This window comes from Acanthochromis polyacanthus, chromosome 21 (assembly GCF_021347895.1).
Source record: "Acanthochromis polyacanthus isolate Apoly-LR-REF ecotype Palm Island chromosome 21, KAUST_Apoly_ChrSc, whole genome shotgun sequence".
NCBI lineage: Eukaryota > Metazoa > Chordata > Actinopteri > Pomacentridae > Acanthochromis > Acanthochromis polyacanthus.
The window spans coordinates 27,026,201-27,040,901 of NC_067133.1; the positions used below are offsets into that span (position 1 = coordinate 27,026,201).

The window sequence follows — 14,701 nt, forward strand, 5'->3', positions numbered from 1 at the left end:
CATATGGACTCTACAGAAAATGGACCACGTCCTCTGAATTGTAAGCGCAGAGCTTCAGCAGTTAAATATGAACTTCAGTAATCCATTGAACAAAACAGTGGCAAGCTATAGCATTGAGGTAATGACTTATTTTGCTTGATTTTAAAATGTATGTAGAATAGACCTAGAAAATGCCATATACATAGATAAAGTGCACATCAGACAAAATAATGTAGCCCAGGCATAAAACTTGACAATTTCTGTACCACCTGTAGGGAGGCAAAATGCAAAAAAGTTATATTTAACCGTAACAAATATAATACCAAAGTACCCACTGAAGTGAAATGCAGCTTGCGACTGAATTCTTTCACCATTTCACCCCCAAGCCTGCCCACTTCTTGCTCAGTTCATGTACTGAGACCTCTGGAATGGATGGTGTAGACGTATGGACTAAAAGCTTCGGATGTGATGGTCTGGTTTCTGATCACACTACCTTATCATTGGACTCTGGCCCTGAGGAGTGAGGGAAGGTTGTGTTTACAGCTGTGCTTGATCCAGGTCAGAAACACCCTGAAGTGTTTCCAGCAAGGCATGTCTTGCCTGTAACGTTCCTTTGCACTAAGTATAAACACCAGGCTGAGGGCAAAGTAATATATTTCATCTTCATGTGGCACATGTGCTCGTGCCAGAGGATCCTGGACCAAAGCCAGACCAAGAATGTCCTTCATTCAGCTGCTTTAGAATGGACAGAGGTTCTAACCCTGGGTGTAATGGAACATCTTTGACCTTCAAAACTGGAGTTGATCACAATGTCTCCCACTGCAGGAAGTTTTCTGTCACTTCCCTCGAACATCCTCATGCAAGGGCAGGGGACAGCATGGGTGTGCATATTTGGAAAGTTGAAGCTTCCACATCCTCTGAATCCACTGAACCAGGAGTCATCAGATAGTAGCCAGGGTGCTTCTGGAGCTAACAGATTTGAAACAAACAATATGCAATTAATTGAATTTAAGAGGATGATGTGAAATCTAAATGTATATTATTCAATTTATTTTATGTTGTTGATTCGCAATGGATGTGAGTTGTTTAAATATAGCATTTCAGTATTTCTTAGGTAGTCCGATATATTGATTGACGTTCACATCCAACCCCAGATGGGTTTAGATACAGGATGTAATCACAAGTTACGTAAAGTAGAAAAGTCATGTACAGTGGAAATTAGAGCTCCTACAGTATTTACTTATGTGCTGTGTTTTGACTGCAAGGCTCTTCATCAGGCAAACTTAACTTTGCCTGATACTGCACAAAGACTTTCTCTAGAAGATTGATTTTTTTGAATTCTGTTCCATTCTACATGGAAAGAAAAAGACATCACTTGAGTGCATTTCCACTCTCTTTGGGATCCTTCAGCTGATCCACTCAGGTTCTGTGGGGTTTTTTTGTTCTTTACCATTGGATCCCTCTAATATTTCTACCTTTTTGGCAGACAAACAAGCTAATCAATATCACCATACTTGTTGTAAATGACAATGATTATTTTATATTTAAACATCTATTGGTAATTCATCAATTTTTTTTGCTACCGGATTTTACCTATTGGAAGGTCGTTCAGAAGCCTGGGTGACCTGCAGAACATCCGAAGCCAACAGAATAGACACAGAGAGAGAGAGCAACATGTGTTTGGAAACGTGGCATTTTCCAAACTGTGTGGCAAATATTTCACAAATCAAGAATTAGGTCACCCAGGAAATTTTTTCAGTCATAAAAAACATTTTTAAGGGGATTGAGATGGGGGATTTTGGTCAAACCACTGATGATGAGGTGTTTTTTTTGCACACAGTGTTATGAAAAAGGGTGGATGCCATAGATTGTATTCTATGGCGGATGCCCAAACACCAGAGTCAAGTGCCTTTTGTAGCGGTGGGGGATGCTGCCTTTCCTTTATAGCTGTAACTGATGAGGCTCTCTCTGGGACACAGTTCCTCCAAGCCTAAGATCATTTTCAATTAGCAGATGTCAAGGGTGTTCTTTTGGAATTCTCACCACACCGTGGAGGGGAATCTACAGCAGGATTTGCATGTTGTCCTGTCATGTCAACATAGCAGTGATGGTAGCATGTGTCCTCCATAATTACCTCCCAAGTCCACCACACAACCAAAGGTGCACAGAAGAAAGAGAGCAGACAGGGAGACAACTAGAAAATGTAAGCAATATGGAAGGAAAGTGAGGATCCAGGGAGGAAGATAATTGTTCATCATCCTGAAAGAAGTGTCCTATGACACTGACACAAAGATGGTAAATGGTCTGTATTTATATAGCGCTATACCTGCAAGGTACCCAAAGCGCTTTACATGATACATCACATTCACCCATTCATTCACACACTCATGGCGGAAGCCGCCATGCAAGGCGCTAACTACGACCCATCAGGAGCAATGAGGGGTTAGGTGTCCTGCTCAGGGACACCTCAACATGAGCACGACGGGCCGAGGATCGAACCAGCAACCCTTCGGTTGCAAGACAGCCACTTTACCCACTGAGCCCTGCCGCCCCCAAGATAGTACAGATACTGTAGCTACAGTTTCAGTGGTTACATTGAACCACTAATGATATGATAGTAAGAAAATGCTGTGTAAATAGCTCAATGTAGGTTTCTACCCGTATTCATACTAACGCAATGGTGTTTTTATGCCATTTATTAATGCAATAACGGAGTGAGGAGACTAGAGGCTTCTCTGTGCACAACTACCCAACTAACTGAGGTAGTACATTAACGTGTCTGTACTGTCTGCAGCTGTTTGTGCACATCTGCAAAGGGGTATTATCAAGGCTTAATTTGAATGTGAGGCGTTCAGAGAATGTCATCAATAAGCAGATGTTCAGTCTGCAAGTCGTTTAGGGTACAATTTTATTTACACTACAGTTCAAAAGTTTGGGGTCACTTAGAAATTTCCTTGTTTTTAAAGAAAAGCAGTTTTCTCAATGACATTGCTAATGTGGTAAATGACTATCCTAGATAGAAATGTCTGATTTTTTAATGGTATATTTATATAGGGGTACAGAGGAACATTTCCAGCAACCATCACTCCTGTGTTCTAATGCTACATTGTGTTAGCTAATGGTGTTGACAGGCTAACTGATGCTTAGAAAACCCTAGTGCAGTTAAGTTAGCACATGAATAAAAATGTGAGATTTCATGGAAAACATGAATTTGTTTGGGTGACCTCAATTTTTGAACGGTACTGTATGTTAAAATCATGTTTTTTTAACACCATTTATTAATGCAGTAACGGAGTGAGGAGACTAGAGGCTTCACTGTGCACAACTACCTAACTAACTGAAGTAGTACATTAATGTGTCTTTACTGTCTGCAACTGTTTGTGCACATCTGCAAAGGGGTATTATCAACGCTTAATCTGAATGTGAGGCATTCAGGGAATATCAGTAAACTGCACCCTCCATCAATAAGCAGATGTTCACCCGCTAAGTCATTTAGGGTGCAATTAGACATATTTTACCTCTATTTTACCTCAAGAATTCACTTCAAGAAAAATCTAATTTTAAGTCTGATGGTCATGTAGCACAACATGGAAGTGAAAGCAGTGCTGTATCTATTCATTATTTTGTCCCTAAATTCAATGAAAAATCTTAATGACCAAAGTCTCAATTTTAATCAAACTTTAGTGTCTACATATTCCATAGATGCACACTTAAATGTGCATGGTGCCGCCTGCCTGCATGGTCACATACATAAAGGGTGACATCAGCACAGAGCTTTGTGTACATTCTCTGATGACAGATTTTCATCATTCAGACTTTCACATATGAGTCACAGATGAGGGAAGTATAACAATAGCTTAATCCTGGACTTATATGCTCCTCTCACACACAATTAAACCAGTTTCATTGATTATAATGGAAGTGTAGTGTTACAGCAGCCATTCTGCAAATGGTCTGCATACACTGTGTGTTCGTCGGATACATGACTCATAGAAATGCAACATAACATCTCAATATGCACACACTTAATGCTCGTGTGGCTGCCAGACACACAAAGGACTGTAATTGCTGCTGAGTGTGATGTGTGGGTACTCATTGGGTCTTCTAGTAAATTCATGAAGCCGAATAGGTAATTATTTACTACAATAGTGTAGGGCTGATTCTGGTTAATTACAGATTGCTAATTGTTTCCATTTTGTGAATTCTCACACACTGCAGGAAACACTGTATTCCAGACCATTGATATGGAATAAGAGAGCCCAGCTGTGTGCAGCGACTCTCTCCAGTGAATCTCTGCTTCCTCCCAGAGGTTGGGGACATGAGGAAGAGCAGTGTTGAGTTTTAAGGTGTTTGAATAGGAGGTGTCCTCATTTTAGTGTTCAGATAACATGCATAGTTTATAGGATCCAATATTGAAAGCTGCAGTTCAAAGACATTAAAGTTTGACCACTGACTGTAACCAACATGTGACAACAATACTCGTTTACACTAAATGATCCAACCCAGCTTTTCAAACATGACTTTTGTCGTGTCATAAAGGATTCTTTATGTGGCTTTGGAGTGGTAATTTTGCAATGAGATGGATGCAGAGAAGCAATAATTAGTCCTCAGCTTAAAGACACACTTCTGATCATCCACTGGTTGCGAGAGAAATGTTCTGAATTTCTTTGAATCTTTAGTATTTTCACCCTAGCGTGTAGATGAAAGTTGTCAACACTCTGTTAGGATTTACCAGGGGGCATTAAAATCAACATTTGTCAGTGTTAACCCATGAATGCTAACACTTTTACCCCCATCCCTTAAACATTTTTCTCTTTTTCTTCCCAGGCCTCAGTAACATCATTGGAATAATTGTATATATCTCAGCCAACTCTGGTGACCCAGGCCAGAGCGACAGCAAGAAATCCTACTCCTATGGCTGGTCCTTCTACTTTGGCGCCCTCTCCTTCATCATGGCCGAAATGGTGGGCGTCCTGGCCGTGCACATGTTCATTGAGAAGCACCGCAAACTACGGGCCAAATCCCGCACCGAGCTCATCAAGAAGTCAGCCTTCAGCCGCATCCCGTCCTATCGCTACCGCTTCCGGCGCCGTTCCAGTGTGCGTTCTTCCGAAGCCCCCAGCCGTGACGCCTCACCGCTGGGGAAAGGCGGCTACACAGGGCCCGCTGCCTCCGAGATGCCCATGTACACGCTGAACCCACGAGAGGCCGGCAATGCTGGCACCAAAGCGGGTGGCGGCATGGGCGGGCTGCTCAATTCAGAGAGGGAGTTCCTCCAGAGCAGCACGCTCACTAAAGACTACAGCAAGGACCCCAACCGCAGGACCACGCCTGTCTGAGAGGTGCTGGCTGTAAGATATCGCCCGATCAGAGTATCAAAGTTGGAGTTGGAGGATCAGAAATACAGGGGAGGTGCGAGCAAAAGCGGGGGACACACAGGGTTACGGGGTGGGAAAGGGGGTTTGATAAACTATGACTGTGAACTGTGAACTTTTAGCCTTTGAACTGTGAATCCTGAGCCCTGTGAGAGTTTCAGTGTTTGTAGCAGAGTCAGTTTTGACAGAGAAGTTGTTCCCAACTCCACTTCACTACATATCATCGTAGTTATGACTGTGACTCCTTGGATATGAAGGCACATTCAATTTATGTTCATGAGTTTTTATGTTCATAAATTGACTTTCTGGTGTTTTTTGTCAAGGGGGAAACAGGATTGGCAAAAAGTTTAAAATGCATATCGTAAGTGGTTTCCTGTTTGGGACAACTTCTCCTAAAAATGAAAATAATGTGAATTTGAGGAGAAGAGGAAAGAGGTGACAGACTTTTGTGTGATCGTTGACCTTTTGACCTCTGTCCTCCTGAGCTTTTGGATATCAGCAGAGCTGGATCAATGAAGGGAACGGCCTTAGAGCTCCCAGCTGACTCTCTGATTACGATACTATTTAAAAGTGAGGAAGTTAACACCTCCACATTGGGGTTGATTCATTTTCAGTTCAGCTGGATTCAAAATATAAACTGAAGATGTAGTTTGTCCTTTCATCACAGCACATTTGTGGCACTACTTCTTATTTTCTATACATATTGTATATATAATCCTTTCACATTGATTGATTTTATCATGGGAAAGTTCATTTCACAAGTGTCTGAACTGAAACTGAATTGAGCTGGTAACATTTATGCCCATCTCTCCGATCCCGGGTCAGTTGTTAAGCCTGCATAGTGGTTTTAATGAGTGGAAAAGAGTAAACTGACGGCCGATCAGGCGTTGGAGACAGGTGTAATTCAGCAAAACTGATGAATCTCTTTTAGATGGTAACGTTAGATCCATTGGTGCTTCCCTTTACTTCTCTTTTCTGACACTTTTTGATTTATTTTTTCACCTAAAACTTAAAGAGATGATCAGATATTTGTCTGTCAGTCTGTCTGTCGGCCTTCACACATCACCTTCCACATTTCACATTTTTCTGTCTAGCCCCATAACTCACCTCACCAACACACCTCCACACATCCTCTCACTCTGTCTTTCCTCTCTTCAGAGGGACACTCTGCTAGATTTAGGTCCTGTCTTCCGTTGGTGTCGCTCGTAGTAAAAGGTTTTTAGAAGTTGTTGGTTCAGGGTACTGTGGAGAGGAGACCGCTGAGCTGTGAATATGCTTTAAGGCAGTGCCAAAAAGACATTAAACAAACAAGAGATGGACTGTTTTTTGTTTGCCCACTACCTCTTGGTGAATATCTTTCAGATGAATTTAATATAAAGTTGTCTTTGCTTGCCAGAACAACTGTCAAAATTTCCGCCGCAGAAATAAACACTGAGAAAATGCTCACTTTAGTTTAAAGTCTCTCCACTGGAGGACTTGTCTGTATGTGTGGCACACAATTTGAAGATAGGTAGATGGAATTGGAGGGAAATCTGTTATTCAAAGCATTTCTGCTCCATCCCTTCAGCTGTCACTCACATCCTCCTCGCTCCTCTTTATCTCCTTTACATGTGCAGCTACTGTATACATCTGCACAAGCACACAGGCGCGCTGACACAACATAAGCCTAAACACATCTTTTCCCACGTCTCCCACCTGTGACAGGCACAAACAATTATCATATTCCCTCAGTTTTCACTGTGACAGATTCCAGAGAAGCATCAATATGTTTCCATCCAACCAGATCAGACACATGAATGTGAGGTGCACGTTATTTGTGGGGAAATGTTTGGTGCAGACTCAAATAAACATGTGATCTGAGTGCTGGAAAAAGTAGAAGATAAAGAGGAGACGAGAGAAGCAGTAGCCTGGCTCAGTCTCATTGTTAAACTTCAATAAACCCACAATTTAGCTGTGAAGTTTTAAAGAAAAAGTGATCATTTTGTTGAGGAAATGTATCAGAGGCCATCTGTAGCTGTGAGATGATTTCTGAGATAGAACTCCAATAGTTGCTTTACTAATGTAACAGCAACTAATCAAACCTTTCTTGTAATATTACTGATCTGATACATATTTGGTTAGATCATATAGTGTATGTAGATTTATTGCTGCCTTTGGACATTGTAAGAGGCAACAAATTATCGGATAAATCTCTCATCCAGTGGCAACACCTACAAATAACCCGAAAAACATACTTTGCAACAGATAGTGTTCAAAAGACTGAATTAAGATAGCCATAAAACACAGAAAATGGGAGTTGTGGAGACAGGAGCAGCTTTTTCACAGCATTTTTCTCAACCTGTTTCTGTGACTGTGAGTAACAATTGTAACTCAAAGAGGGGGAAAAAATGCAGTTTGTTTTTTTTTTTTACCTCCCCGAGCCACCACTGCACTGTTTTGTATAAACTAAACATGAAACAACACCAAGCTGATACCGTCACGCACTACTTTGACAGCTATTACCCTGATAATAAAACATGTTTTAAACCTCGGTCACACTGTTTAATTTATGATGCTGCTGTTTTATCTCCTGTCTTTTACGCCATAAATGGAGCTTAAAGGGACAAAAGCGCATCGCTATGGACTTGCTCTCGCTGTCCTCCACGTGTAAATATTAATTTTGCAAGCTAACTACAACATCAGCAGTTGTCATGGGCTGTGAAAGGGAAAAAAAAATGCTTTTCTCCAAGCAAGGGCTTTTAATTTTTAAAGGACAGGAGCACACAAGGGCTTTTTACGCTCAGCACTGCAGCAATGTTGTTTTAAGGGTGTAAAGTGGGAGGGAGGGAAGAAAAGGCAAAGTACATTTGCACAAAAACTACAGTTTTTAAACCAGCTGAATAGCTAACCAATAATGTAACACGCTTAATGCAAAAGAGAAGCAGAGGTAGAGAAAACTATACTCTTCTACTCAGCTACTTTTTGGCTAACTTTAGATTAGATAAATAACTTTTTGAAGTAATTAGAGGTGAAGAATGTTGCCTTAAGCAAAAGTAGGACGAATTAATCAAGAATTATTTGAGTTGCTTAAGCATATATTAACAGAATATGGTTAAACATACTTGGTGCCAAATATTACTCCAAATGTGTCCTGTGTATCATGGCCTCTAGGTTAGCTTTAGATTCATAGGTTTGCTGCTGTAAGTACTCTTTTCTGCATAGGATTTACTGACTCAGCAGTAGTAGCTATGTAGCTTAGCACATCAGGGGCCCATCAGATCCTAAAAGGTCTGTCATGGGTCAAAGTTCAGAACTGCCATCCATGAGCCATGTCAGCATTGACCATTCAAACCATGCATGCCATATCCATTTGCTTCCAGTGCTTACATCTGCTGTATCTCCAATCAAGTCTCAAATGGCACCCTAATCTCTGTACTCCGTAGGGACACTCGACTGCTACATTAAAGACGCCTTACAAGGGTGTGGGGGCCCGTAAGCCTGAGCTGTATTGATGTTTACTCCAACAGAGTGCGGGGTGCTTTTTGAGACTCTCTCTTCTTACTACCATACAGCTTTGATACTCTGATATCAACAAATAATTGTATTATTAGTAGAAAAGTATTCTATTCTAAAGGTGCCACTGTGCAGAGGATGACAAACTCTGTCACATATTATAGTTATTAATCTATTCATTGGGGCGGGAGGGTTGATCGCAAGGAGCAGAGTTGGGAAGCAGGGGTCGTAGTCTTTCTAATATTATCTTATTCTACTTTCATTTTCTACTTTGATGTGGTTGTGAGGTTGTGTTGTTTTGATCACATCTGAAGCCTCTGACAGGAGGGGACGGTGGAGCGCTCGGACGATCTCTCATGGACATAAACCTCACCTCACTGGCGCCAGAGGCCACTTTACAATTTGCCAGCGGGACACTCTGCACCGCAACACACACACACACACACATACACACACCTACAGGACACATGCATTCCAAGTAACAACACTCGCAAGATATTATACTTTTGAGGACTTTTTAGGCCCAGTGTGACCCAGTAAAGAAAAACTATTCATATTATGAGGATAGGTTTTTTTGTTATGACCTTAATAGTAAGAACGGCTTACAATGCAGTGCGAGACAGCTGCAGAAATACCATAGATTTGCTGGTATATGAAGCTGTTCAAATGAGTTTGAATTGTATTGCACTGGGACTGCTTTTACATTATCTACTCTTTTGTAAAAGGAAAAGATTGACATTTTCGGACCTGTGCTCATTCACTTGTCGTCAAGAATTAGATGAAACGATTGGTTCCCCTAGCAGTTGGCTAAATTAGCTAAGCACAGAAACTGGTGAAATACATCGTCTGGCTTAAAACTTAAATATTTAAAGACGAAAATCAGGTTTTTTTTAAAACTACGTTAGCATGTTCATAGTGGGGTTTTTAATGGGGAGCGTAATAAGCAGTCAACACCGTGGCTGAGCATAAACTGTATGTAAAAGATGAACATTGTCACTTGTTAGTTTGTCGATTGTCATTTTGGAATTGTCTTTAAAAATCAGATATAACAATAAGTGAGAACATGAAGACAGTGCACATTATTATGGTAGTGACCTGTCTAACACAAGGTAGCCCCACCTTAAAGTACATCCTGCTTTGTTGTCTGTTTTGCTCAAAATGGAACCATAATTTGCAAAGTAAATGTCATGCTGTATAGAATTAGTCTCGACACTAGTGATTAAAACCATAAACTTCTTTGGAAAATGTTTATTGAGGGAAAAAATCAAGTGAGAAGTAGGGTTATTTTCTTATTAACTCCTCCACAGTTACTTCCTTTTTACATATAGTGGAGCCACTCCCTGCTGGCTGTTACAGTGAATGCAGGTTTAAGGTTTCATTGCTGTGAAAGTACTTTTCCAACTAAGAGGCTATGTCCATCGTTTATACCGGCTTGCAGGTTGTTGCGTTATTCCTCTTCAGAATTGGTTTCCAGTTCAAAACACGTTTGGCTGAATTACTCCAATATTACAACTTGGTTTTTAGGTGTTTAATCAGCATCTGAAGGGAGGATTTAATACTTAAATACTTAGAGTGAGTTATGTCCAAACTATTTCTGCTGTTTCTATGTCTGCTACTGCTCCCTGCAAAGATGTAGTTCATGCTTTGTCCTACGAAATATTTTATGTACATTAACCATAGTTTGGTTAATTAGTCTAAATTATGGATGTCATTATCATTAACTAATATGAACATTGATCTGAAATAGAATCTAAAAGTAGAAAAACGAAAAATGTTATTTCTAGCAAACTTTCTATGGGATATTGGTCCTCATAAGTATAAAAACACACTCATTAATGCTCACAAACATGGGCAAACACAGACACACACACACACACACACACACACACACACACACACACACACACACACACACACACACACACACACACAGCTTCAGCTTTGCCCAGTGCGGAGCAGGGAAAAATGTGTCCTGCTTAAAGAAAAATCACTGTGTCATGTTTTAGTGTTTCTTTGGGAGAAAAACAACAAACTGTTACTGATGCATCGATGTTGTGTCGCTCCTCAATGGAACTTCAAGTACACTGAGCCAGCTAATCAAACACGGAGGACCAGAAGAAGAACTGTTTGAGAAATGTGAATTTTAATGGAATTGTTCTGAGACAAACACTTGCTATAAGCACTCTACACTTTGCACTTGCCACTGACAAACACACACACATACACCAACACTTACAAGGTTACTGTGTGAGGAGGGCTTACAGATGGAGTTATGTGCCTGCATGTTTGTGTGTGTTAATATATTCACATGTGTGTGTTTGTGTGCGTGCGTGCAATTAGCCTCTCCTCACCCATGCACCCAGTGCCTGCCTGTCCTGCCTTCAGACAGCTCCAAGATCAGCCATGGGGCTTCCAGTATAACCTCCTCTGCATTCCCATGACCTGCAATGGTTGCACTGGGATCAGTTTTAGAGCTAATTGCCCCGATCACTCGTCAGCAGACGCAGCCATACAAGCAAATAGGACTGTTTTGGATTTAGCGGGTTCTGGAGGGTTTGTTTTTGCTTTCATTTTAAAGGCCTGACTGGACTGTTGGAATTATATTTTGGCAAACCTGCTGTTCGGATCAGAATTATTTCACACCTTGCCGTCTCAGTGGCTGATTTAGGATCGGCAGAGGGGGCTTCACAGGATAGAAAATAATCTCTCGGGTCCCTAGTGACACCTGGTCCAGAATCAGCGTGGCCTGGTGTAGCTCACTGCTCCTCAAACTTACCCAACGTAGCCAAACAAAAAGTCTCGGTGTGCAAGATTTGCTTGTAAAATTGTCGTGCTGTTCAGAATTTGTCTATAGGAGTTTTCACATAACATCCTCTTCCAGTGAATTTAAGAGGTCTTCCCCCCTTGCACTGCAATTAAAGAATTAATGTTAATGGGAAGGTCAATACGTAGAGAGATTCTAGACAGGTACATTGTTGGTTTAAGATCCCTAAAAAGAATCTATGATTAGAATAACCACCATTATTTAAAGAATTATTCTGGCCTCTGTGCCTATTAAGCCTCTTTTCCTGTTGCCAACCTTTATCCCTTTAGCTAAAGAGATTTTGTACCTGTCTTGTACTTTACATCTATTATTTTGACAGGAAGTACAGAGCGATTAAAATCTGCTTTTTACAGTTTTGCCTCAAGCCTTGTATTCAGACAGTGCTGTTTACATAGTTTACAGAATATATCTGAGGCTGGCACGGTTCACTGAACAAGGATGAAAGGCCCAAAAAGCTGGGATGTTTTACTGGGCTTGGGAGAGTTTCGTTCTGCATCAGGTATATTCAGGCTTCTTCTTGCTTAAATTGCTTTGGAGCAGTAGCGTCAGGACATGTTAAAGGTTTCTTCTTCTTGAACAAGTGAAATCACATGGAAGACAAAAAGATGAGATTCTGTCTTTATTGATATGTTCAAAAGAATGGCGGGGCAATTCCTACAATGGGATATACTACACTGACACTTATACTATATTAGATTACCACTCAGATTTTTGTATTGAGTCAAAGAAAGCCATGCCCCAGAGAGTCTAAATTGCTCATCACTCTTTACTGAGCCATGAAGTAATGGGTAGAGTCAGGCTAACAGGCATATTTAGAGACCAGTGAATGCAACACAGCGATATCTCAGTGTGATACAGTACATGGACTCTGGGGTTTTAGCCATGCTAGCCGCATAATAGTCTCAAAAACTACTGGTTGGATTACTGCACCATTTGTTGCAAACTAATATACTGGGTGATTTTATCTTGCACCATCGTCAGGTCAAATTTCCATATTTGTCCAATACTTTGATTTGCAACTAAACTTCTGGAAAACCGTAACATCCCCGTCTCCTTTACCTGCAATTTGTTTCTCATGCTAGTTAGCCAATGTTACCATATTGATGAGCTAAGCTAAAATGGTAAACAAAGACTATAAAAGATGGATTTCTGTTGTGAAGCCTCAGATTTGACATTTGGTCGTTGCTATGTGGTCTTTTGAAACCTAAGCTACTTTATTATCTATTTTTTTTATTTTAAATGGGACCATAATCTACTAAATCAACAACATACTGTATTCAAGAAGTCTGTAAACGAGAGACCACAGCCATAAAGGAAATGTTAACTGAGCTAACAGATGAGGGGGAGAGGTAAGGTTATTTTTCATAGACTTCTGTACAATTTGACTTCTCTTTCCACCCAGAGGAGTTGCCCCCTTCTGGCTGTTAGAAATAATGCAATTTTAAGACACTTCTCACTTTTCATTCAAACCGGCTCCATCAATCTTTTGCAATATACAGTGTGTGGATAAATATTACGCCTACTATAAGTCCATATGTTAACATTGTCACTGTGAGCATCTTATTATGCTGACATTTAGCTCAAATCTCTGCTGTACCAAAGATACAGCCTCACAGAGCTGCTAGCATGGCTGTAAACTCTTGTTAGAAAATGGAAACTACCTAAGCGGTAAATGACTGTCAACCTGACTTTGTTCATTTCAAACTGACCTGAGGACTGTTAGACAACAAACGCCAGAGCACAAACTCAGGAGATAAGTTCGTTACATTTGTAAGTACTGATTTGTGTTTCACTCAGAATAGAGTAACAAGAATATCACAGTGACAGAGTAAAAGATGCAGAGATATTATATGATCATATGTATATTGTTTGTGTAGCAGTGGTCTGGTAAACAGCATAAAGGTTTTTTTTCAGGGTGTGTAGCTTGCAGGCATTGTAGCAGTTTTGCTTTAAGTTGAAACGGTTTGGATGGAGATTAGGATAATAAATAGCAAACAGCTGTTACTCTGTGTCTTTAAGGGCCACACTGGGGGTTGGGGAGTGTTTCCTTGCAGCAGTGATGAAAGTGAAAAATGAAAGCCTAAAGTCAAACGTGCAGCTGGAACCTCAAGTAGCATTTTAAAAAATCCCCCAAATTTGGGTTGTAATTTTTAAAAGCACCTAAACGCGTGGCGGTTGAAAGGTGGAAGATGAAGCGTCAGTGGGCAGCTTTTTATCCTGCTCCATACCTCTGAGCCCGATCATGAGATACTTAGTCCTCTACAAACACATATACACACACGCACACACACATGCATGCAGAAACATGCTGGCACTCACATTTGTCTTTCTATACACAGAAACACTGACTGCTCCCACACACACACACACACACGCACACACATGCAGACACACACACACCCACACAGATAGCTGCCAGCCAGTTTCACTGTATACTTTATAATGTAAACCTCCAACTAACAGCAGTCTGACACGGACACATGCTGTGAATAAAAGCACACTTTTACTTACATGGTATAAATATGATTACCTATATGAAGAATATTATATACAGTATAATAATTAGAAAATAAAGAGTCACCTTTTCAAAGCGCCTGTGGTGAGTTCATTTTCTATTTGACTGTGTGAATATGAATGTGTCGTGTGGTTCTTTCTCCTTCTACACAGTATAGTCTGGTGGTCTTCTGTCAACACATTAACGCTATCTAATCTTTATTGGAGACTTTCGCCACGAGATAAAACCTGCACAATATTGATGAGAAAACATACAGTGCACGCACTCCTCTCCAAATCTGCAGACACGTAGAGGCGCATGAGATGTATATCGGCTGCGCTGTTTTCTGAATTAGCTGTCTGATAGATAAAACCTCTGCTTATCTCCAGCAGCCACCGCACAGATGTCCGAGTGACGGCGAGAAAAAGAGGGCGGGATGAAGATGAGAGTTAAAAGAGGGGAAATGGGAGGGAGAGAGGAAAAATGAATGATGTGACTTGAGGATGTACCAGATTCAAAGTGTTTGATAAAGTGTTT

The 14,701-nt window shown here is 40.8% G+C and overlaps 1 protein-coding gene across 1 annotated transcript in view; it reads left to right on the forward strand.

The window, feature by feature from the left end:
- The window catches only part of cacng3b (calcium channel, voltage-dependent, gamma subunit 3b), a 59,786-nt gene extending 45,525 nt beyond the window's left edge, over nt 1–14,261 (forward strand). Inside the window, exon 4 of the mRNA XM_022202508.2 lies at nt 4,807–14,261. Coding sequence (XP_022058200.1) covers nt 4,807–5,318 — 512 coding nt within the window. The 3' untranslated portion in view covers nt 5,319–14,261. The remainder of the gene's footprint in view (nt 1–4,806) is intronic.
- Nucleotides 14,262–14,701: the final 440 nt, after the last annotated feature.